Below are 25,028 nucleotides of genomic sequence, written 5' to 3'. Positions count from 1 at the left end.
CATGAAAAAGTGTTAACTATTTAACAAAATCCACTACAGATTTATGTCCCATAATCTCAACTGAGCCCATATTGCGGGAGGCAAGATTTTTATATTTCCTTGCTCAATTCACTATCCTTCTCACTAAAGGAGCTATTCTGAACCTTTTCACCCCTCTTCAAAGTCTCCCTAAGCCTTTTTCTCCTTTTATTTATTTTATTCTTCTCATTTTATTGAAAAAAAAAAACTAAAGCCATGTTTCAAGAGCTGTCTCATCTTTCTTTCTCCTTATCTCATATCACTCAGATGTCTTCCCCCAAATACTTCCCTTCATCTCTGTTTCATATGAAGAAGTTGTTGTTCTTATTGTCAATGCAAACCCCTCCCATTCCATCCTGTCTTCCCCAACAAATTGCCCCTTCTATCATCTTATTTTCAGTTTCTGCCTATCTGGTAAGTTGCTTACTTGCTGCCTACAAACATGCTTATTTCTTTCCCATCCTTAAAAAAAACTCACTCAATCCATGAATCCCCACTTACTATTTTCCTTTATCTCAGGATCCTTTTTTTTTTTTTTGTAGCTTAACTCCTTGAAAAGGCCACATATATTAGGTGTTTCCAATTCCTTTTCTATCATTCTCTTCTTAACTCACTCTGCAAGTATGACTTCTGATCATTCAACTGACACCGCTTTTTTAAAATAGTATTTTATTTCCCTCCCCCTCAGATACAAGAAAATTTTTAGCATTCATTTTTATAAGATTTTGAGTTCCAAAGTTTTCTCCTTCCTTTTCTCCCTCCCGTCTTTTTCATCTTCTGAAGAATGGAGGTAGTTTGATTTAGTTTATATGTGTGTTATAAGGTAAAACATATTTCCATATTAGTCATGTTGTGAAAAAAGAAACAGATAAAAAGGGAAAAAAAAACATTAAGAAAAAAGTGGAAAAAACATGCTTTGATCTGCATTGAGTCTATCAGTTCTTTATCTGTTTATGAATAATAGTTTTGCCATTATCAAAAGATGTGCTAGATATATTTTTGCCCATGTAGATCATTTCCCCTTTTTTATTATCTCTTTCGGATACAGACCTAGTAGTAGTATTGATAGATCAAAGAGTATGCGTAGTTTGATTGTCCTTTGGGCATAATTTCAAATTACTCTCCAGAATGGATGGATCACAACTCTACCAATAGTGCATTAATATCCCAATTTTTCCACATCCTTTCTAACACTTTATCATTTTCCTTTATTTTGTCATATTGGTGAATCTATAGGTATGAGGTAGGATCTCAAGAGTTGTTTTAATTTTCATTTAGCTAATAAAAAGCACTTCTTCATATGCTTATAGCTTTAATTTCTTCATCTGATAACTGCCTATTCATATGTTTTGGCCATTTATCTATTGGGGAATGGCTTGTATTCTTATGAGATTAAATTCTCTACATATTTGAGAAACAAGGCCTTTAGAAGAGACACTTGTTGTAAAGATTTTTTTCTTAGCTTTCTGGTTTTCTTTCAATCTTGGTGGAAGTACTAGAAAAATTCAAGACATCCCAGACATAAAAAAATACATATCTGAAGCCAAAGGATCTTGCAACCACATGTGTTTGTACAAAAGCGTTTAAAATTTAATAAAAATAATATTTTTTGAATTTTTTAAATGCTTTCTATCTCTTGTTTGATCAAGAATGACACTGTTCTTGGAATGGCTAGGGGTAGTGATGAAGGTTTGAAGTTTGCAGAACTCCGCTTGGGATACTCCAGAGTCTACACACTCTGAGTTTTATGAAAATACAGTAGAAAGATAGATAGTGGAGCTCAAACTGCTCAATGTTCCAAGTGTAGACATGCCAAGTGAGACGGAAATCAGAGCTAAGATCCCGGAAAATTCTAGTCAGGAACAATCAGGTCCCAACCATAGTATCCAAGAGTGATGGTGGTAGAGGTGGGGGTAGGGGAGATGTAGAATTTGGCTATTGCACAAAGACCTAAAAGTGGAATTGAGGATGGACTTATGAGTAAGCAAAAGGAGATACTACCAAGAAGGTGGAGAGAATAGAACATTTCTACTTTAGCTTTCCCAAACAACCCTCTAAACAACTTTTTTGAAAATGCCTCCAGTCAAATTCTGAGTGGGATATTAAAACAAGTGACAGTATCTCTTTTTTTTCTTCATTCCAGGGCAATTTGAGAAAACCTAAAAAAAGGTCTATGTTTGAATCCGGGGATGGAAGATAGCCAGGAAGAAGTACCAGCTGTGGCACCTGAGACTATGACAGCAGAGGCAGCAGCAGAAGTGTCAAGAGGGATGAAGGGGCTAAACTTCTGGTCATAGAGATATTATGGAACCCACATTGAGTTTAGATTTGATAGCATCGCAGTTGAGATTAGATTATAAAATTTTTGTGTAGGATTCCTAAAATCAGTATGGTTGCATAACTTCTAGATCTGCTCAGGAGCACAAGATAGAAGGTAGGAGCAATGCTTTGGTGAACAGGAAAACAGGAAAAGAGGGGTGATTAGAGAATAGGGAATAATATAATACTAAACTGGTTAACTATAGGATGAAAATTAAAAAGAGAGGAAAGTAAAATCGGAGAGTAAAATCACTAGTGGCCTAGGCTAATATTGAGGAAAAGAGAGACTAGAGGTCTAGAGATATGGAGAGGATTTGGAATAGTTTAAAAATGGGGCATAAGGAGAGATGGAATGATACATTATAGTTAAAGGAATTTCTTGATGGAAACAGAACACCTCTTTATGACGACAAAGTCAACCCCTATATGGGGTTGAGTCGGAGTGGAGCAGTATTTCATGAAAGTTAGGAACTGGTAGCTAGAGTATTTGAGGGAAAATCAACATATGAAAGTCTATACATAAAACATGAATAGTATAACTATCTTTTGTAAAAATAAACCTTGGAAAATATAAGAAACTAATGCAAAGTGGAGCAATTAGAACCAATGCTTACTATACAATAACTGCTTTCTTTATAGAAAAGATAGGGGGCTGTAGGTGTGGAATGTTGTATATTGTCAGAGATGGTGAATATAGTAAGTGATCTTAATGAACTGCATCTTTTCTAATCTTTTTTTTTAAAATAATGGAATGTTTACTGAATATAAGAGGAAAAGTATAAGGTCATTTTGCCAATAACCTTTGAACGTGACCCTTCTGTTATGCTTACTGAAGTCTGAGTAGGATTGGGTGAGATTTGGGAGTTCCACAGGTTAGACAAGGACACTTGTCCTTTAGAGAGATCAGTAAGAGAACCAGAAGTCCTATTGTTAGTTTCACCACCTCTGGTCCAGTCACATATGATTGCAAGATCCTTTGGCTTCACATATGTATATTTTTTATGTCTGGGATGTCTTGAATTTTTCTAGTACTGTCATTGATTTAACAAAATTGTCCAGCTGGTAAGTATTTGTTAATAAATTGTAGGAATGGGATAGTTATATATAATTTTTCCTGATTCCATTAGGTCCTCAAACCCTCAGACTAGAATACATGGAGAAAACATTCCAATGCTCTTTGCTGTCAACTTTGCTTTCCTAGAGTTTGTTATTCTGAAAAACGTTTTTGTGCCTGATTGTGGTATAATAGTGCTATTATTACTTTTCTTTGGGTCCAGAATATCTGATTTCATGTCTATAGGAAACTTCCTGTCTCAGGATCTATTTGGTAATAGATGAGTCTTGGAAATTAGGTATGCAGTGGAGAATTGCTTGGGGCCACTGAAAGATCAAAGGACTTATCCAGGGTGATTGTTTCCTTGGAAATGATTCAGGTAACAGTGTGGTGGAATGCAGGGTTTGAATCCAGAATCAGGAAACCTTGGTCTTAATCCCAGCTCTACCATATAATCCTAGCATGACTATAAGCCAGTCCTTTTACCTGTCTAAGCCAAGGTCTTTCTTCTCATCTGTGAAATAAGGGAATTGTTAATTTCTAAGGATCCCTGCAACTCTAAAACCTGTGATGCCATAAATATTCACATGCCACCAGGCCCCTTTCATATGATTCTTACCTACACTTTCCATTGGCATATGTCCCTCAGCTTGAATAACATTTGCAACATGATCTGAGAGTTTAGGATGCAGCCTCAAAGTTGCAGGAATGAAGAAAGGCACAATTGTATGGCCATATTGGCTTAAAGTCAAACGTAACATGGGTCTTTTCGATGCCTGTCTACTCATTTTTAAAAGGTGTATAGTTAATATGACACAAATCAGAGGAACCAATGCCTGTGTTAACATCATCTTCTTGTTGCGCCAAGTGAATAATGCCTTCTTAATAAACATGGCGTAGAATTTCTGGCAATGAAGCTTCAACTATAAGACAGAGGAGAGATTAGGAATTACAATGGCTATAGATCTAAACATGTGAAACAACTCCAAATTATTTGCAATTTATGGATCTGTGGCAGCTTAATGGTAGAAAGATAATATATGATATATAAAGTCTGAATAATAATCAAAAAGGAATAATTTTGAAAAGGTAAACAAATAAGTCACAACATGAGCATTCTGTTCATACTGGAACAAAGTGTTTCATAAAGTGACAATTCCTATTTATATAGTACTTTAAGGTTTTTTTAAAAAAAGTCTGTAAAGTACTTTACACATTTTACCTCAGCAAATATCACAATACTTTTACAGGATAGATAAAGTGTCTATTTTTATACCCATTTTATAGATGAGAAAATTGAAACTCAGAGACTGTAACTCAAGACCATAAAATTTTTCAATCAGTCATTAAACAAACTTTGCTAAGCACTGCTGGGGATGAAAAGAAAGGCAAAAGATAGTCCCTCGTCTCATGGAATTCACTGTCTAATAGGAAGACAACATGTAATTATATGTAAATGAGCTATATGCAGGATGGACAGAGGGCTGACAAAGATCTTAGGTTGTAGCCCACTTACCAAGGATTTCTTCTACTTCCTCCATGAATAGTTACTGTTCAACCTCCATTTCATGAATAGCAAATAGGCTGAATTTATCAGCTGAGATCTTCTCACAATAAGAATAATCTCCAAAAAGATAAAAAAGAATTTTACAACTCTCTCTATATTTTCTGTCTCTGCTGCTCACAAATCAGATTACTCTTACGTATAAAATGCATCTGTGTTTCCAGGCATTCCAGAATGCAAAGAACACTCTGATAGCTGTCTCTCACAGATAAACATTTCTATATGTTTATAAGAACCCAATTCTCACTTTTATGGATAGCACGAGATCTGGGGTCAAAGAGTTTGAGTCCTGGCTCTATTTCTTATTGCTATCAATTCAAATATCCTCTCGGCTTACTGTTTTATAAAGTGAGGATAAAAATACCAGTACATATTTCTCATGTGTTGTTGTGAGGATAAAGTGAGATTCTGTACAGAAAGGGCCACAGAAATGCCAGCTCTTCTTCGGAAAGAAAAGGAAAATTGACACTTTTTCCTTACTACTTCTGCTTTCAACTCCATCTGCTGGCTGGTTAGAGCCATGATTATGATCTTTGGTACTATGTTAATAGTAGCTCATTCACACTAAATACAGCACCTTCAAAATCCCCCAAAGTTCCTGCATTATCATATCCATTTCACAGATGAAGAAACCTAGAAGCAAGGTGATCAAAGAGGCACAAAGAAAGTAAACGGACTACATGACTTCAAATTCAGCATCTTTTCCCATTATCTCCTTCACTTGACTTTGCTGAAATTATTTACCTCTTATGGCTGTGCTTAAAACAATTTGTAATCACAGAATAGTATACAAATGCAAGTGCTTCTCAAACCTGTGAGAGTCTGTCGTCTAAGTTGTTTGATTTTTTAAAGGTGTTCTTCTTGAAGGAGGCAGGAAGATCTGTGTGCTTCTTTGATTTGAGAGTAGGCAGGCCTGGTATAGAAGGAAGATGGATGGCCTGGAGATCCATGCTGGAATCAACTTCTTTGCTAACCCTAGATTAAGAAACCATAAGGAATTAATTTTATTTATTTACATAGGGAGATGTTTATTTTTCTGCCTCTGTTTCTTATCAAACTGCGTTTCAACACAGCCTCTGAAAACATGGCTCTCATCCAGGAAGGACATGATGGACAAAGACGGGGCTCACATGTTCAAAGGTGGGCCAGTGGGGACAGATAACAACATCTAAAGCTGAATTCACAGTGATAAACATCAAAAATTCTTAAACTGTGAGTCATACTATGTAGGATCATGTAACTGATTGTGGAGATTGTGAAATTATCATGTATTATCAGTAAATATTTGGTTTGTATACTACTTTATGTAGCGAGCTGTCGTCTCCAGAAGCTGCCGGATCGCTCTCTGGGAAGAGATCTGCTGTGTCTACTCAAATCTCTCAGACAGATTCTTCTTCTTGTAGTGAACTGTTGTCTCCAGGCAGTTGCTGTTAACTCTTGTCCTTAGAAGTGACTTCCCTTCCTGCATAGAGCCCCATCAAGCCTGATGCAATGCAGAGTCTTCTTATTGAATCTCCTCCAGCTCTTATCCTTCTCCATGTAGACTCACTTTCCAGGCCCACTGTTGCTTTTTATCACTCCCAGAGAATGGGCGTGGGATAATGCAAGGGCTTCTGGGAAGAACCACTTCAGCCAATGGGCTTGCTCCTTCTATCAAGTCAACCTGAGTTCTCACCTTGTCACTATCCAGACAACCTCAGTTCTCACTTATTAATCCTAACATCTCCCCCTTTCTTTTGATTTAGAACATAGGACAGTCATGACCTTGAAACATAAATCCATCAATATGGGAAGTATTACAGATAATTACATAAATGACCTTGAAACATAAATCCATCAATATGGGAAGTATTACAGATAATTATATAAATTACATAAGCACATAGTAACATAGTAATGTAACACATGCTAGAAGTATATAACATAATCATAATCAAATAATCATAAATTGAAAATTTATAAATGTCCATAAGTCCATTGTCCATTAGTCTCATCTTGTGTGAGGAAGTCCAATGATTCCTGCTGGTTTTAAAGTTCTTTAACAGTCTTCTTATTATCCATGATCTTTCAGTGTCAGATGTTTCTTAGATCTTCTCCTTTATTTTGAGGCCTTTCTCTTTTTCTGTCTTTCTCTGATGGACAAGGCGAATATGACTTGTTGGCACCCATCTGATTCCTTCTCCTGCTGAAGAAATACAAGCAAACCCTCTCCCCCAGGCAGTTAACCTATCTGGTCCCTTCCATTCACCACTTTCTGGATCTCTCCACATCACCTGGCGATTATCTAAGGACAGTGGAGCTGCTCGCACTGGACACTGCCCTTCTGGTGTGTTATAAAACCTGTCTGCCGGAGCCAGTGCATCTTTGTCAAAAATTAGAAAATTAATGGTATAGAGAACTAAATTTAGAAGTTCTCTAGGGTTACCTGTGGCTCCCCCTTTCTTTTGTTTTTGGAGGAGTGTCTTAATATCTCTGTTTCTTCTCTCTACTATTGCCTGCCCTTGAGGATTAAAGGGTATGCCCGTGGTATGTAAAATCTTATACTGTGCACAAAAGTGTGTAAAATGTTTGGACGTATATGCAGGTCCATTGTCTGTTTTTATTGCTTGTGGCACACCCATAATTGCAAAAGCTTGTATAAGGAATTCAGTGACCACTCGGGCTGTCTCTTTTGCTGCTGCCATTGCAAATGTGAATCCTGAAAAGGTGTCTACCACTACATGGATAAAAGATAGACGACCAAAAGATTTATAATGGGTCACATCCATTTGCCAGATTTCATTGGGTCTCTGTGTATATTTATATACACAGGATCACATAAAAAATTCTTGGGTGAAAAGAGGTTGAAAGTAAAAGAAAATAAGGAGGCCTGATATATATTATAGGTCCAAAGAGACTAATGCAAATGATGTGGAGAAAGACAGAATTTGTGAAGAGGTTCTCCATTACTAATCAGCTAGAACAAATGGGTCTTTGCTGAGAAGTTATTCAAAGACTGCTGCTTTGCTTATCAACTTTCATGCCTAGCCTTTATCAATATATTGACATAAAGATAAATACTTTTCCCTATAATCTATAGCCAAATTTAATTTTAATTCAGAGAATGTGATTCAAGGCAATGCAAAAACTATTAAATGAAAAGACTACTTAGCACGGTCACTAAAATAAGAGAATATGTACAGAATTAGATGGTACCTAAGACAACATAATAACATCTAAGTTGTAAATAAATACTTTTGGAATGTATGAATCATTTTCCATATTCTTTATATATGAAGACTGCATCATCTTCCTTAAACCTAAAAGAAACAAGCATTTCTATAGAAAATAACATTGTTAATGAACCTGAAAAAGGATACTCAAAGAAACAGAAATCCAGGATTTCTCAGCATCAAAAACAAGATAAGAAATGTAGGGACACATTCTTTTAGATCCTTTACAGGATGTTCTGCCTGGTTTTCCCACCTACTTTTCTAACAGCTCCTTTTTTTCTCTTTGGTTGTCTTTTTGTACTTTTGGCTTTTTAAGGTACTTTTTTGTATGGCTATTCCTACAGGCAACCAAACTTGCTTTGATAGTCGGTGTTTTTCTTTCTCAGTCAGTCCTTTAGTTTTCTAATTCTCACTGAGACCCGACTCCCTTCTTATGGCAACCTCTCCGATCACCCATTCCAACACTGGATGCATTGTCACTCATTGTTTCCCTCACTGGTCAAGGGCAAAGGGGAGATGCACATTGACTTGATTTTACAAAAGGGTGAACAAATCAAAAGAAATGAAAATTAGGATTTTATATGAGAGGGTAGGAGTTATGATTTGAGATAGTATACTATATCAACAGCAGAATACAACAATAATAACAATGAGAAAAGAGTTGAACATCTTGATTAATATGGCATGAAGATATAGATCATGAGAATTGGGGAAGTTAATAAACTGGGATTCTGGTGTGTCTGAGGGGACATCAATTAGAATACTTCATCATCATGTCGACAAGGGTAAGGGTAGAAAGAAAGGTTGTAAACTAGCCATAGACCTTGAAAAAGAAAGATAGGATATTGCAGTGAGAATTAAGATGATAGAGGCAGATGGAGTGAATCTTAAAGAAGCTACTGAGTGCTGGTAGTAATAGTAGTGGTAGTGATGGTGGTGGAAATGGAAGTAGTGGTAGTAGTTATTATTATTGCCATTCTTAATGCAGAAAGGATTTGAACACAGACTTTCCTGATTCTAAGTTTAGCATCTTTTTCATTATGCTTTTCAAAAGTGGTAGTTTCCTCAAGGAACATACCTAATCTTTTGTTTGTTTGTTTGTTTGTTTGTTTTAGATGCTGCCTAGATTACTTCATAACTTTTTTATTATAGCTTTTTATTGACAAAACATATACATGGATAATTTTTCAACATTGACTTTTGCAAAAACTTCTGTTTCAACTTTTCCCCTCCTTCCCTCTACCCCCTCCCCTAGATAGCAGGTAGTTCCATACAGAATATACCTATTCTTAATGGCCTACTACATTAAGAGATTAAGAAAAGAACAGTTCCCAATAGTGGCAGAAATGTGTTTTCCAATATGGTAAGATTTTGTGAGTTCCATATATGGAAAGCATAAAAGAAAAAAGGGGTCTAAGATGACAGCAAATTTATTAGCTATGTATTAGCGCATTTAAGGATGGGTGCATAGGCCATTGGGCCTTCAAATATTTGAAGGGAGGCTATTTAGATCAGGCAGGCAGAACACTTTATATAGTACACCTTCAATGACCATGGTGAACAACTTTGACAAGCATGTATTTCCCACTTTTTTGCCTTGTTTGACAAGGATAATCAGAGGATTATTGAACAATTACTTCTATGGTTGCATTTATTAAGACATTATTGTAATGCATATTGATAAATTATAATTGTATTGATTGTAATACATACTGATAATACATATTGATCAATCAATGAGTATTTATTAAGTAATAATTATGTGCCATTAAATATGATGCCAGGCTGCCTTTTTGCTCTGTCAAATCTATTATGAGTGTGTACACTGTGTTCGCTGTATCTTTTGCTCCATTTTTGTGATTAAAAAGATATGATCTACTAGAGAGAATCATCAAAGATAACTTGAATACATATATAAAAATTAGAAAGACACATAGGTTGGTAGTTATTGGTGTAATCAATTATATCTTTACTGATATTATTACCCCTAATTTTTTCCATTCTTTTGGCATTTCCTCCTTCTTGGGATATCTAATAAAGTTATCCCTTAATACGATTTCTGATTATGTTGCTTCCAGAATGGCTTTCCCCCTTAATTCATTTTTAACATTCTTTTTTTAAATCAATTTTGAATTCCAGATTAATTCCCTCCTTTCTTTGAGAAGGTAAACAACATGCTATCAATTATTCATGTGAAATCATGCAAAATAATTTCCATATTAGCCATATCACAAAGAAGCAAAAAAAGTTGAGAAAATTATACTTCAATTTATATTCATAGTTCATCAGTTGACTCTCTGGAATTAGATTTCATTTTTTCATCATGAGTTCTTTGAAAATGTCTTGGTTCATTGTATTGATCAAAGTAGTCAAATCTTTTAACAGTTGATCACCATTATGATATTACTGTTACTGTGCACAATGTTCTCCTTTCACTTTGCATCAGTTCACATAGGTCTTGCCATATTTTTCTGAAACCACCAGTGTTTACTTATGTCTCTCTTCTATATTAAACAGGACATGAGAACCGCCAGTTGAACAAGACAATAAAGATAGAAGAGGTAAGGTGATTGGGCAAAGTATAACTATGACTAAAATGTCTAGTTGGTATCTAGGAAGTGTTTGTATATCCAGCAGAGCTACAGTAAATGTCCTACAGTAAATGATTAGGATGGGTGACACAGAACAAAGAGACGTAGCAACTGTGGGAGGAGGAATTCTTCCCATGACCTGTCTCCAGAATGGAACTTCAAGAAAATGATAAGAAATGGGAGGCAGGTAGCTGTACTAGATCTAAAATGATATTATAAAGCAGCAGTTACCAAAACCATTTGGTATTGGCTAAGAAATAGACTAGTTGATCAGTGGAATAGGTTAGGTCTAAAGGACAAAATAATCAATAACTTTAATAACCTAGTGTTTGACAAACTCAAGGACCCCAGCCTTTGGGATAAGAACTCAATGTTTGACAAAAACTGCTGGGAAAATTAGAAATTTATATGGCAGAAACTAGGCATTGACCCACACTTAATACTGTATACCAAGGTCAGGTCAAAATGGGTTCATAACAGAGGCATAAAGAATGAGATTATAAATAAATTAGAGGAACATGGGATAGTTTATCTCTCAGACCTGTGGAAGAGGAATGAATTTATGTTCAAAGAAGAACTAGAGATCATTATTGATCACAAAGTAGAAAACTTTGATTATATTGAATTGAAAAGTTTTTGTACAAATAAAACTAATGCAGATAAGATTAGAAGAGAAATAACAAACTGGAAAAACATTTTTATAGTCAAAGGTTCCGATAAAGGCTTAATTTCCAAAATATATAGAGAATTGACTCTGATTTATAAGAAATCAAGCCATTCTCCAATTGATAAATGGTCAAAGGATATGAACAGACAATTCTCAGATGATGAAATTGAAACTATATCCACTCACATGAAAGAGTGTTCCAAATCACTACTGATCAGAGAAATGCAAATTAAGACAACTCTGAGATCCCACTACACACCTATCAGATTGGCTAAGATGACAGGAACAAATAATGATGAATGTTGGAGGGGATGTGGGAAAACTGGGACACTGATACATTGTTGGTGGAGTTGTGAAAGAATCCAGCCATTCTGGAGAGCGATTTGGAACTATGCCCAAAAAGTTATCAAACTGTGCATACCCTTTGACCCAGCAGCGCTACTACTGGGCTTATATCCCAAAGAAATACTAAAGAGGGGAAAGGGAGCTGTGTGTGCCAAAATGTTTGTGGAAACCCTCTTTGTAGTGGCCAGAAAGTGGAAACTAAGTGGTTGCCCATCAACTGGAGAATGGCTGAATAAATTGTGGTATATGAAGATTATGGAATATTATGGTTCTGTAAGAAATGACCAACAGGATGATTTCAGAAAGTCCTGGAGAGACTTACAGGAACTGATGCTGAGTGAAATGAGCAGGACCAGGAGATCGCTGTACACTTCAACAACAATACTATATGATGATCAATTCTGATGGATATGGCCATTTTAAATAATGAGATGAACCAAATCAGTTGCAATAGAGCAGTAATGAACTGAACCAGCTACACCCAGCAAAATAATTCTGGGAGATGGCTATGAACCACTACGTAGAATTCCCAATCCCTCTATTTTTGTCCGCCTGCATTTTGCATTTCCTTCACAGGCTAATTATACACTATTTCAAAGTCCAATTCTTTTTGTACAGCAAAACAAGTTTTTGGACATGTATACATATATTGTATTTAATTTATACTTTAACATATTGAACATATATTATTGATCAACCTGCCATCTGGGGGGGAGAGGAGGGGAAAAATTTGAATAAAAGGTTTGACAATTGCCAAAGTTGTAAAATTACCCAAGCATATATCTGGTAAATAAAAACTGTTAAATTATTTAAAAAAAAAAAAGAAAGAAATGGGAGGCAGGGAAGAGAAATTCCCATGGAAAATTCTTGGATAATGAAATCTTTAAGTTTGTTACTGTGTTTTAAAAAATGAAGCTTAAAAAAATCCCTCTTTTTTACTTCTGTATGTGTAGGTGCTCCAATGTTGTGCTGATGTTAAAGTGATTTTAAAAAATAAAGTTCTTTGAGTCATAATTGACTAAGGAATAATGCCACTTGGAGGCTTTGTCTTCAGTCATAAATGACAGCAATTACATTTTAATTTTTTATTTTTTTTAATATAATTTTTAAAAATTTTATAATTATAAATTTTTTTATGATCGTATATATGCATGAGTAATTTTTTTATAACATTATCCCTTGTATTCATTTTTCCAAATTTTCCCCTTCCTCCCTCTACTCCCTCCCCTAGATGACAGGCAATCCCATACATTTTACATGTGTTACAGTATAACCTAGATATAATATATGTGTTAAAATCCAATTTTCTTGTTGCACATTAAGAATTGGATTCCGAAGGTATAAGTAACCTGGGTAGAAAGACAGTAGTGCTAACAATTTACATTCACTTCCCAGTGTTCCTTCTCTGGGTGTAGTTATTTCTGTCCATCATTGATCAACTGGAAGTGAGTTGGATCTTCTTTATGTTGAAGATTTCCACTTCCATCAGAATACATCCTCATACAGCATTGTAGTTGAAGTGTCTTCTGGTTCTATTCATTTCACTCAGTATCAGTTGATGTCTCTCTAAGCCTCTCTGAATTCATCCTGCTGGTCATTTCTTACAGAACAATAATATTCCATAACATTCATATACCACAATTTACCCAACCATTCTCCAATTGATGGACATCCATTCATTTTCCAGTTTCTAGTCACTACGAAAAGAGCTGCCACAAACATTTTGGCACATACAGGTCCCTTTCCCTTCTTTAGTATTTCTTTGGGATATAAGCCCAGTAGTAGTACTGCTGGATCAAAGGGTATGCACAGTTTGATAACTTTTTGGGCATAGTTCCAAATTGCTCTCCAGAATGGTTGGATTCTTTCACAATTCCACCAACAATGCATCAGTGTCCCAGTTTTCCCACAGCCCCTCCAACATTCATCGTTATTTGTTCCTGTCATCTTAGCCAATCTGACAGGTGTGAAGTGGGATCTCAGAGTTGTCTTAATTTGCATTTCTCTGATCAGTAGTGATTTGGAACACTCTTTCATATGAGTGGAAATAGTTTTAATCTCATCATCTGAGAATTGTCTGTTCATATCCTTCATTTATCAATTGGAGAATGGTTTGATTTCTTATAAATTATGGTCAGTTCTCTATATATTTTGGAAATGAGACCTTTATCAGAATCTTTAACTGTAAAAATATTTTCCCAATTTGTTACTTCCCTTCTAATCTTGTTTGCATTAGTATTGTTTATTCAGAAACTTTTTAGTTTGATGTAATCAAAATTTTCTATTTTGTGATCAATAATGATCTCTAGTTTTCGTCTGGTCATAAATTCCTTCCTCCTCCATAGGTCTGAGAGGTAGACTATTCTCTGTTCCTCTAATCTATTTATGATCTCATTCTTTATGCCTAACTCATAGACCCACTTTGATCTTATTTTGGTATATGGTGTTAAGTGTGGATCCATATCTAATTTCTGCCATAATTACATTTTTAAACCATTTATCTGAAAAGGGGGGAGTAAGAAGAAGTGTTCCATTATCCTTTTCCATGTCCTGTTAAATTTTGGAGGAAGAAGAAAACCTTTTGTCACTTATAGTAAAATAGTGTTTAATAGAGACACAATACATTAAAATTTATCATTTTCATTGAGCAAGGAGTTTCCCCCAAATCATCATGTTCAGTTTCTGAACATGCAAGAAAATGCAAACATTAGAATAAAATTAAAAGATTAAAGAAATAAAAAAGTCCATAGGAAGACTGATAAAGGTTTGCTGTATCTTAGTGAAAGCCCAAGAAAAAACATGAAAGAGTTTATATCAACATTTACTGAGCACTTACACTATCGACATTTTAGACAGAGGGAACAAAATTAGGATGTTGACCTGCCATTCAAATGATTTGATAGAAGAAATCTTCCTGATAACCTAACTCAACAGGTCTATTACTTATTTCATTTTTTCCCCTTGGGTACAGTTATTATCAATTGCATTTATTGATTCTCCCACTAGTTTATTAATTTTGTAGTGTTTAAATACTTTTTCATTATTGCCTTTAGAATCTCTTGTAGAGAATTCTAGAGTTCTGGAACCAATTGTAATTCCCACTTCTGAAACTTTACATCATTCCACCATTTCCTCCTTAGTAATGCAAAAAGTGTCCAGAATTATCGCTTTACTCACCTAAGGAAGACTTCTTCCATAGTGGTGACAGAAGCCCCAAAGCTAGAGATGCCCAGCTCTGCTTGTCTCTCTTCCAATTCTTCAAACAAAGCTTGAAATCTGGAAGAGATTTAAAAAGGGGGAAAACTAAAAAGAGCCTTTTTTAAAGGTAGTATTTTAATATTTTGGGGCCTCAAATATTTTTATTCTAGGATGGGAAGCAATCACTTCATAAGAAATTTATATGGTTATTTTAAGAAATATAAGGAGGTGACAAGCATAACTCATTCGGGGAATTTTTGATGTGGGAAAGGGATGTCAGTTTGAGGCAAAGTACAATGAGACTATTTTCTGAAATGAAAAAAAATTCTATATTCAATAGATTATTCTATTATTCTGGTTCAATGGCAACTGTACAAGCTGATGAAAGCCAGCAAAGCTCATCCCAAAGGGGTGAAATAGTTTCTCTGAGGAAAATTCATGCCTCAGATAAATCAACAATATAGTCTGAAGAATGGGCTAGACTTTATATCAAAACTTTCTAGTAGTTCTTCTTTCAACCCACTTTCCATTCAACTGTCTAAAGTAAAGATCTCACCCTGCTGCCCCATCCTCACTGAATGTCCCCCATCCTCTCTCCAACCCGCAATATACTGAATTTCTATTATCTTCAGAGTCAATTTGAGATGCTTTCTGGCATTTAAAATCCTCTACAGCCTGAACCTTCTTTCTTCTCCAGTCTTCTTACATTTTATTCCAAGAAATCTTTAGTAAAGCAACACAAGCCTTCTTGCTATTCTCACTCTGATCCCAACTCAGTGCATTTTCACTGCTATCCTGAAATGCTCTCTCTTTCTTCACTTCCTGTCTTCCCTGGATTTCTTAAGAGAGTTAATTAAAATCCTACCTTTTACAAGTCATTTTAGGTTGCTCTCATATCCCCACATCCTTACTTCTATTGTCTTCCCTCTGAAATAATTTTTCCTTTCTACTTTATGTTATATGTAGTTATTTTGCATGTTGTCTTCTTCATTAGAATGTACATTCCTTTTAAGTATTTAATACATTTTTGGTGACCAGTTGCTTGATACTACTTCACAAAATAATTAGCCTGTTCTGAAAATTTAGTGTTTTTTTTTCTCTGTGTAGAAGTGATTAGCTTTCTCCATTTTTTCCCCAGGGAAATTTCTGATTTAGTAAAAGTAATTTTCAATGAGTTAATTTTCTAATTGCAAATACTCCTATTCACTTGGTGATGTAATTCAAGGAATATATCTTTTGCTTCTGTGATTTTTTGAAGAGGAAAGGGGAGAAAGAAGGAGGAGGAAGTGGAGGGTAAGCAGGGAGAATGAGAATGAGACAGACACTGACTATCACAACAAGTAGTCAGACTCCAGAAAGTGAAAATATTACTCATTCCCTGTCTGGAATGATGTTTTGTGACAGCAGCAAAATATGAACATGTCAGGACAAAAGTATATTATCTGTGTTTTACACTTTCTCTATTTTTTTCTTTTTCTTTCTTTCCAAATCAATACTATTGCTACTAGTGGAGGCAAACCAAGCTACTTTCTTGTTGCTCTTCTCAAAATTCCTGTGACTTTTCAAACCAAATGACTGTTTCTGACCACTATTCTCCTGTATGTATTATCTCTTATTACAACATAAGACAGGAACTGTCTTTCTTTTGTATTTGAATGAACACAACATTGTTTTTTTTAGGGGCAGCTAGGTAGTACAGGACATGAAGAGGATTGGTCAGGATTTGTCAGGGTCAGGATCAATCAGGATTGCTCAGGAAAATAATTTTAGGGACCAAGTTGGTTCTCAATTAAGACAGATTTTAAGACAAAACAGTGAGGTAGGCCTAGTTTGTAAGAGATCAGCAGCAAACTAGACAAGAGATTCCATATTTATACTAGTTTATGGACCAGGTGTCGCAGAGTTATAAGTTAGTTCTTTATGTGGGCAATTAAACACAAGGAACAGAAAAACAGAATGTGTTTGCCCACCCAGCCAGATGCAAATGGCCTGGATTATGCTACATATTTCAAAGATCTCTGGTTGTAAACAGTAGTAAACAGTATCATGTATGCCCCAAGTCTTAAAAAAACGAAAAAAAAAAACAGCTTTTGTTGGTGGGCAAAACTTCTCTTGTTGATGGACAAGTTTTCCAAAGAGTAAGGTGCAAGGTAAGGGCAATGCCAATCCCATTAGCAGATGAAGTGCCCGAACCAGAGTCAGAAAGTCTCATTTTCCTGTGTTCAAATCTGGTCTTGCACACTTACTAGCTGTGTGACAATGCTCAAATCACTTCACCCTCTTTGTCTCAGTTTCCTCATCTGTAAAATGAATGGGAGAAGGAAATGGCAGATTCCAGTGTCTGTGCCAAGAAAACTCTAAAAAGGGTCATGAAGAGTCAGACAGGACTGAATAAAAATAAAACCTAATTTTCTGACATGGTACATGATATGAGCTCTATGGACCCCACCCTGTTCCCATTGTCAAAGGAAGGCCATCTTCCTGGGATTGCTCTCTTGTCAACACGACCAAGGCTTGCCCAAGCATCCAGGAATCACTAAGTACCCTGAAAATAAGGGACTTTTTCTTCCCCTGAGCAGGCACACATTACTTGCCCAAGTAACCTTTGTGAGAAAACACTTTCATTTACTGCATTAGTATATCCCAGGTTTTGTATTCCATTCATGCAGTTTGAAGTAGACATAATGTACATATGAGTTCTTTCTCAATTAGGAGCCTCCTTAACTCCTCCTTAACTCTGCAAAACCTTGCCTTCGCTTCTCCTTGCCTTCCCACCCTCAGTAGTCTCTCTTCCCTCACAAACCTCATATAGATTACTTTGATAATCCTATGCGTTCTTTGAAGAAATAATCTTTGTGGCTATGAGGATGCTTTTGTTTTTCATATTCTAAACCAATCAGAACCTAGGGCTTCATTAGCAAGCATCTAATTAATGTTTTTTCATTCATGCATACATACAGTAATTCTTTTCTTTCTGATTCAAACATCTGGAGGACAAAGGCTGTTCCAGGGATGCAGAGACCAATAACAGCAGTATGAGCAATGAGAAACAGCCAGTGCTACTTAAAATCAGCTGAGGGTTTGAAGTCTTTGATTGCTAAATTGCGGAGAATTTAGTTATCTAAGTTTGCTTTAATCTAAGAGCTGAAAAGGAGAAAAATGTCCCTCTCCAATTTTTCTTTCCATTTTTCATGAAAATATGTTCAGGAAATATTTTTTTCAATGCCAAGTTCCTGGGAGTGGATTTTTTTTTTTGGGGTGGGAGATGAGCTTATATTGTATTTTGCATTTTAATTTTATTATTAAAGCTATGTGATCCTGTAAAGGGCTAGAACTGAGTAATTGCACTTGGATAATGGAGCATGTGAGACTAATTGTTAATTGAACAATTCTCTATTCACATGTTTGAAGGATGACCCTCCCCAACTATTCTGTGCTGGCTGGATCGGTGGATGTGGACAAAGAAGGGGAAGTGACATGAGTAGGTAGAATAGGAGGATGAAATTGAGGCATTCTCCTGGTGGTGGAGAGAGAGGAAGGAGGTGTGGAGATTGCTAGATCTAATCCCCTGACAGTGACCTCAAAAGACCAAGAATAAAGACTTTTGATTATCCTGACTCTGGCTGATTCTGGGAAGACAGGGTCCCAACATTTGGCCTCCAAGGTGGACCAAGCACCCTACCTCCACTGAAGTCCTTCGGCGACCAGGAGATTAGGTGAATATTTTAATAGACAAATAAGGAACTTACTTTATTAAGGGCTAAACCATCAATCTGTTATAGCTGAAATGGGGTAGATGTTAGCTAAAGACATTCCCTTCACCTCAGCCAATTCAGCCCCAGCCCCTGCTCCAACCCCAGCTCTAGCCCCACCCAGAAGTGGTGCTATAGAGTGTATAATTAAGATAATTGAGGAGCAGAGTTTACTTGTAACCTGGGTACAGATTGCTAAACTCTTGGGGACATTAAAACGCACATCCCCTTGATTCTTAGAGGAAGAAAAACTAAGTGTAGATAACTGGAAGCTAGTGGGACTTCAACTGAAAGAATTCCACACAAAAAATGGGCATCATTCAATTTCTGTAGAGGTATTTTATATATACAACGTAATTCAATTAGCTTTAAAGTATCGAGCAAGTTGTAGGAGAAGGAAAAGTTTTAAAAATGGACAGAGGAGGAAGTGTGAGGGAAAAAAGAAAGATGGTAAGCAATCTCAAGATCTTGCCCGAGGGCAACGGGACTTAAATGAGGATCCAGGGTGTGATGATTCTGGTTTTCTTGAAGAAGCTTCAACCTCACCTAGAGAGCAGATTATTGACAGGCCCACATCAACTCCACCTTCAGAAATGGAGGGAGGAGGAGTAGTGGGAGGGGTGGTGATATCATCAGCACCTCCTCCCCAGCAATCACCAACTCCTATAACTAGATTACAGAAAGCAATTTTTAAAGCGGCAGAAGAAGGAAAGGAGATACATAGTGATCTCAGACTTCAAATTTTTCCTGTAATTCAACAGTTTAACTCTTCAGGCCAAGGAAGTAGAAGATATATTTCTTTTGATATAGACATCCTCAAAGACCTGAAAAAAGCTTGTATTCTCTATGGGGCTACATCAGTTTATGTTAAGATGTTATTACAGAATTTGGCTTATGAAGTCTTAACCCCTTGTGACTGGAAAGACATTGCAAGGGTGTTCTTAGAACCTGGACAAATTTGTTGTGGCTTTCTGAATATAGTGAGCTCTGTAGGATTCAAGCCCAACAAAATAGTCAAAGTGGAGTTAATACTTCAATCACCTGCGACCTACTAACAGATATAGGTTCTTGTGCAGAAGCTTCAGTACAGATTAATTACTCCATAGCAGCATTTGAGCAAATTGCTATTGCTGCTATCAAAGCATGGGCTTCTCTCCCCGGTAAAAACGACAAGGGTGAGACCTTCACAAAAATTGTACAAGGACCAAATGAACCCTTTGCTGATTTTGTGGGATGTATGACAGCTGTCATATGGACTAATGGTGAAAATACAGTAACAGACACTTTGGTAAGGCAACTTGCTAAAGAAAATGCCAATGAGGTTTGTAGAAGGATTATACTAGGACTACATAAGGATGCTCCTTTAGAGGAGATCATAAGACGCTGTGCCACAGTGGGCACAAATGCCTTTTATAGCCAAGATCCCAACATGGGAAGACAGGGTCCCTTTTGGCAAGGGACTTCCAGAGAGACTCGTCAATGCTTTCAATGTGGAAAAGTAGGGCATCTGAAAGCTCAACGTTGGCATAGAGACAGAGTGAGAAAACAGAGTGGGAGAACAAGACCCAATTACCCCATGTCCAAAATGCAACAGAGGACTCCATTGGGCATCAGAGTGTAGACTGATTCAGGGAAAAGGGATGAGGGGCCCAGCTCCAGGGCTCCAAGCAAAAAAACACTTGGGACATGATGGCAGCCAATGCCACATCCAGAGAGTGCCTAGAAGTCCAATACTCAGACACGACCAATCAGCCAGGAAGCCATCTGATGGGAGGAAGAGATTATATAGTCAATCAGCCAGAAAGCAACATGATGGGAGAAAGGGACTACAATTAGGGAGGATAGAGTTGTATGCAGCTTGGACAACTGAGATACTCCCTGGAGAGGTGAAATCTGTTCCTCTCCAGCCTATGTATCCCTTGCCTCCAAGCACAGTAGGCTTGACCATTTCACCTCCTGAGAGTACTTGGCATTCCCCAGTATTTGTTGTAAAAAAGAAATCTGGAAAATGGAGGATGTTGACTGATTTAAGAAAAGTAAATGAACAGATGGAAACTATGGGAACTCTTCAACCTGGACTTCCATCTCCTACTCAATTGCCTAGAGAATGGCCTCTTTGGGTTATAGACATTAAGGATTGTTTCTATTCTATCCCTCTAGATAAAGAGGATATTGAAAAGATTTGACTTATCAGTGCCCAGCGTTAACTTAGCTGAGCCTTATAAAAGATGTGAATGGACAGTTTTGCCACAGGGAATGAAAAACAGCCCTACTGTATGTCAAATGTATGTTCCTGCTGCTCTTACTCCAGTAAAAAAAGCATTTCCAAAAGTAATGTTATTACATTGCATGGATGATATATTGGGATGTACACCTGAGGAACAAATGTTAGAAGCATGTCTACAAAAAAACCATAGAAACACTAAGGAATTATAAATTGCACATAGCTCTAGAAAAAATTCAAAGACATGCTCCTTTTCAATATTTAAGATATGAAGTATATCCCAAGATGCTTACAATACAAAAACTCTCCTTAAGAACAGAGAAGCTAAACACCTTAAATGACTTCCAAAAATTGATAGGAGATATCCAATGGATGCATCCTGTGTTAAGCTTGACTATCTGTCAGTTGCAACCGTTATATGACATTTTAAGGGGAGACAGTGCTTTAAATTCACCACGCCAGCTTACAAAAGAAGTTCAAGATGCTTTGAGACAAGTTGAACTGGCTTTATCCAATGTGGTTGAAAGAGTCTCTCAAAAAACCTTGGAAATATTAGTTTTTGCTACACAAGAAGCACCCACAGCAGTCCTTCATCAAGGAGACAATGTGATAGAGTGGGTGAACCTCTCAGCACAATCAGAATAAAGCCTTACTCCTTACCCAGTGCTTGTGGCTAGAATTTCATTAAAGGCCATTAAGTGAGCAGTACAATTATCTGGGATAAGACCTGACAAGATATACACCTTTTATACTAATGCATAAGTTAATGTGTGCTGTGAAACCATCCCAGAGTGGCAATTTTATTAGCCATGGCTCCAAATTTTACACACGGGTCTCCATTAAAGATAACCAGACTGTTACATAATTGGCGATGGATTCTTGAAGAAAAGGTTTCTAAAGTTCCTCTTAAAGGACCAACTATCTTTACAGATGCATCCAAACATAATATTTGTGCTGTATACTCTTGTGACTTAACTATAAAGAGAGTAATCAGAACTCCTTTTCAGTCCACTCAGCAGAATGAATTGTATGCAATCATTCTAGCTCTTGCTTATTATCTGGGAGACATAAATATAATATCTGATTCGGCCTATTCAGTAGGTGTGGTACAAAGAATTGCCAAAGCCCAAATAAAATTTGTAGCCTCCAATATATATCAGCTCTTTAAGGAACTTCAAGAGCAAGTGAGAAAGCATCCAGGTAAGATTTATATTTTGCATGTTCACTCCCATAGTGGACTTCCAGGTCCTATTTTTGATGGTGATTCAAAGGCAGATAGCCTTCTAACCATGCTGGCCAGTACTCCTTTATTTCAAGAAGCACAAGAATCTCATTCTAAATATCATCAGGCTGCCTGAGCTTTACATTTACAATTTGGAATAGCAAGAGAAGAAGCTAGGAGCATAGTAAAAGCCTGTACAGCTTGCCTTCCTTTCTACACTCCTACACTCCCTACAGGGAAGAATCCTCGTGGTTTGAGACCTAATGAAATTTGACAAATGGATGTGACTCATTATAAGTCTTTTGATTGTCTATCTTTTATCCACGTCGTGGTAGACACCTTTTCAAGATTCACTTTTGCAATGCCAGCAGCAAAAGAGACAGCCAGAGTGGTCACTGAATTCCTTATACAAGCTTTTGCAATTATGGGTGTGCCACAAGCAATAAAACAGTCAATGGACCTGCATAGGCTTCTAAACACTTTGCACACTTTTGTGCACAGTATAAGATTTTACATACCACAGGCAAACCTTTTAATCCTCAAGGGCAGGCAATAGTAGAGAGAAGAGACAGAGATATTAAGACACTCCTCCAAAAACAAAAGAAAGGGGGAGCCACGGGTAACCCTAGAGGACTTCTAAATTTAGTTCTCTATACCATTAATTTTTTAATTTTTGACAAAGATGCACTGGCTCCGGCAGACAGGTTTTATAACCCACCGGAAGGGCAGTGTCCAGTGCAAGCAGCTCCACTGTCTTTAGATAATCGCCAGGTGATGTGGAGAGATCCAGAAAGTGGTGAATGGAAGGGACCAGATAGGTTAACTGCTTAGGGGAGAGGGTTTGCTTGTATCTCTACAGATGGAGAAGGAATCAGATAGGTGCCAATGAGCTGTATTCGCCTTGTCCATCGGAGAGAGATGGAGCAGACCCTTGAAACAAAGGTGAAGATCCAAGAAACATTGGGTGGTTCTGTTGCTGACTGTGCCCACCACTGAAAGAGCCTGGCAGTTATGGCGTTTGACTCATGGACATCAAAAATTGTTGGACTTCAAAATCCTCAGGAATCATTGGATTCTATGAGACATCATAAGACTGTTGCAGGACTTAAAAACCTGTGGGGATCATTGGATTCCCTAACATGTGAAGCAATGGACAATAGATTGGTTTTTGGACTATCTCTTGGTTGCTGAAGAAGGCGTATGTGTGACTGATGTTTACATACCCTCCTTGTAAGACTTCTGGAAGTCTCTTGCAATACCATGTTGATTCATATTGTTTGTTATATCACTACTTGCATGTACAATTCATACTTGTTACACCACATCGAGTCTGCGCTGACTGTGGGGAGAGTCATCACTAATAGCCTCTGCGTTATTGCTTTGTGCTTGTGTAATACCTCCCATGCTGATGGGTTTGTGCATACTTGTCTCTAATAAGACCCTTCAACCCAAAAACCCGCTAGCAATCCCCACTTCCCTTTGGTGCTTTTCATCTCCCTTCCTGAGATGTCGGGGGGGGGGGGGCGTGATCACCTCCCTTTTAGCGCTTTCATCTCCCGTCCTGAGAAGTCAGGGGGGCGTGATCACCTCCTTTTTGGGGTTCTCACCTCCCTGAGAAGTCAGGGATGGCGCCACCACCTGTGGTCTAAAACAAAAGAAAACCGGAGATGTAAAGGGCTAGAACTGAGTAAATGCACTTGGATAATGGAGCACGTGAGACTAATTGCCAATTGGACAATTCTCTATTCACATGTTTGAAGGATGATCCTCCCCAACTATTCTGTGCTGGCTGGATCGGTGGATGTGGACAAAGAAGGGGAAGTGACATGAATGGGTGGAGTAGGAGGAGGAAATTGAAGCATTCTCCTGGTGGTGGAGAGAGAGGAAGGAGGTGTGGAGATTGCTAGATCTAATCCCCTGACCTCTACCACAAAAGACCAAGAATAAAGACTTTTGATTATCCTAACACTGGCTGATTCTGGGAAGACAGGGTCCCAACATGACCCAAACATTCTAAAAGTCTGAATATATAACTCTTGAGGGGAGAGATATATCAGACAGTATAATATCCTTAAGGGGTGAGGAGCAATGAACCAAAGTTATAAATAGTTAAGTTTCATCTTTTAATATTTCATCAATATTTAATCTCCCAGAATGGAATTAAATCTAAGAACTAGGTGAAAATATAGAATTCTGTAAGATGTAATGTTTGGGGTAAGGAGAGATGTTTGGATTTAATTGTGACCATGAACTAAGTAAACAAATGGAGTAGAGTGACACCTAGAGGCTAATTCAAACCCCTTGACTTTATTTCATCTATTATGACTATCCTTATGAGCCAACATTCCAAATGATTATCAGGTTAGAGGGATTCACTTTCCCATGAATATTGCACATGCCAAGGGAATAGTAACAAAGTCACAAGGGGCAGTGACAGGAACCTAGAGGCTCAAATTCTGACCTGAGGAAAGCATAAGGCTAGGAGGAGATTGACTCAATCAAATTACTCAACCCACCTTAAAGCTGTAAAGATGCCATGTTCTGACACTGTAAATTGGGAACATTTTTTGATTGAATTGAATTAATCATAGGCTTTAGATATGGCACAAAAAAAGTTCTTTTTTTTTTTAATGTCACTGGATGAACTGAAGTAAATTTACAAAGGAAGAATGTTTGAACTGGTTGAGAAAATTTGGTCATACAAAAGAATAGGCCAGAGTTTTAAGTATCTAATAGCAGCTGAATAGTAGAAACTTCTAGTCAAGCCTTGAGAGGAATTCTTATGGTAGGAGAGAAAGAAATGCCCCTTAGCCTAGGCCTTTGGTCTCCTCTCCCCAAATCCATCATCAGCAAGGTTGGAAG

At 37.1% G+C, this 25,028-nt stretch overlaps 1 protein-coding gene across 11 annotated transcripts in view; it reads right to left on the bottom strand.

Annotated features, from left to right (window-relative positions):
- The window catches only part of LOC141551272 (phospholipid-transporting ATPase ABCA3-like), a 249,925-nt gene that overhangs the window by 47,927 nt on the left and 176,970 nt on the right, over window positions 1-25,028 (bottom strand). For 10 of the 11 annotated variants that reach the window (XR_012484816.1, XR_012484817.1, XM_074282726.1 and 7 more), the window contains 3 exons: window positions 14,948-15,046; window positions 5,768-5,930; window positions 4,011-4,314 (listed from right to left, as the gene is read on the bottom strand). Coding sequence is in view for 9 of the 11 variants with exons in the window: in XM_074282726.1 (XP_074138827.1) it covers window positions 4,011-4,314; window positions 5,768-5,930; window positions 14,948-15,046 (566 nt within the window). In the remaining 2 variants the exon portion in view is untranslated. The remainder of the gene's footprint in view (window positions 1-4,010; window positions 4,315-5,767; window positions 5,931-14,947; window positions 15,047-25,028) is intronic. The other variant, XM_074282728.1, reaches the window with a different exon arrangement.

The sequence above is a fragment of the Sminthopsis crassicaudata genome, chromosome 1 (genome assembly GCF_048593235.1).
Source record: "Sminthopsis crassicaudata isolate SCR6 chromosome 1, ASM4859323v1, whole genome shotgun sequence".
NCBI lineage: Eukaryota > Metazoa > Chordata > Mammalia > Dasyuromorphia > Dasyuridae > Sminthopsis > Sminthopsis crassicaudata.
This window is presented reverse-complemented; position numbering and strand designations above follow the sequence as displayed.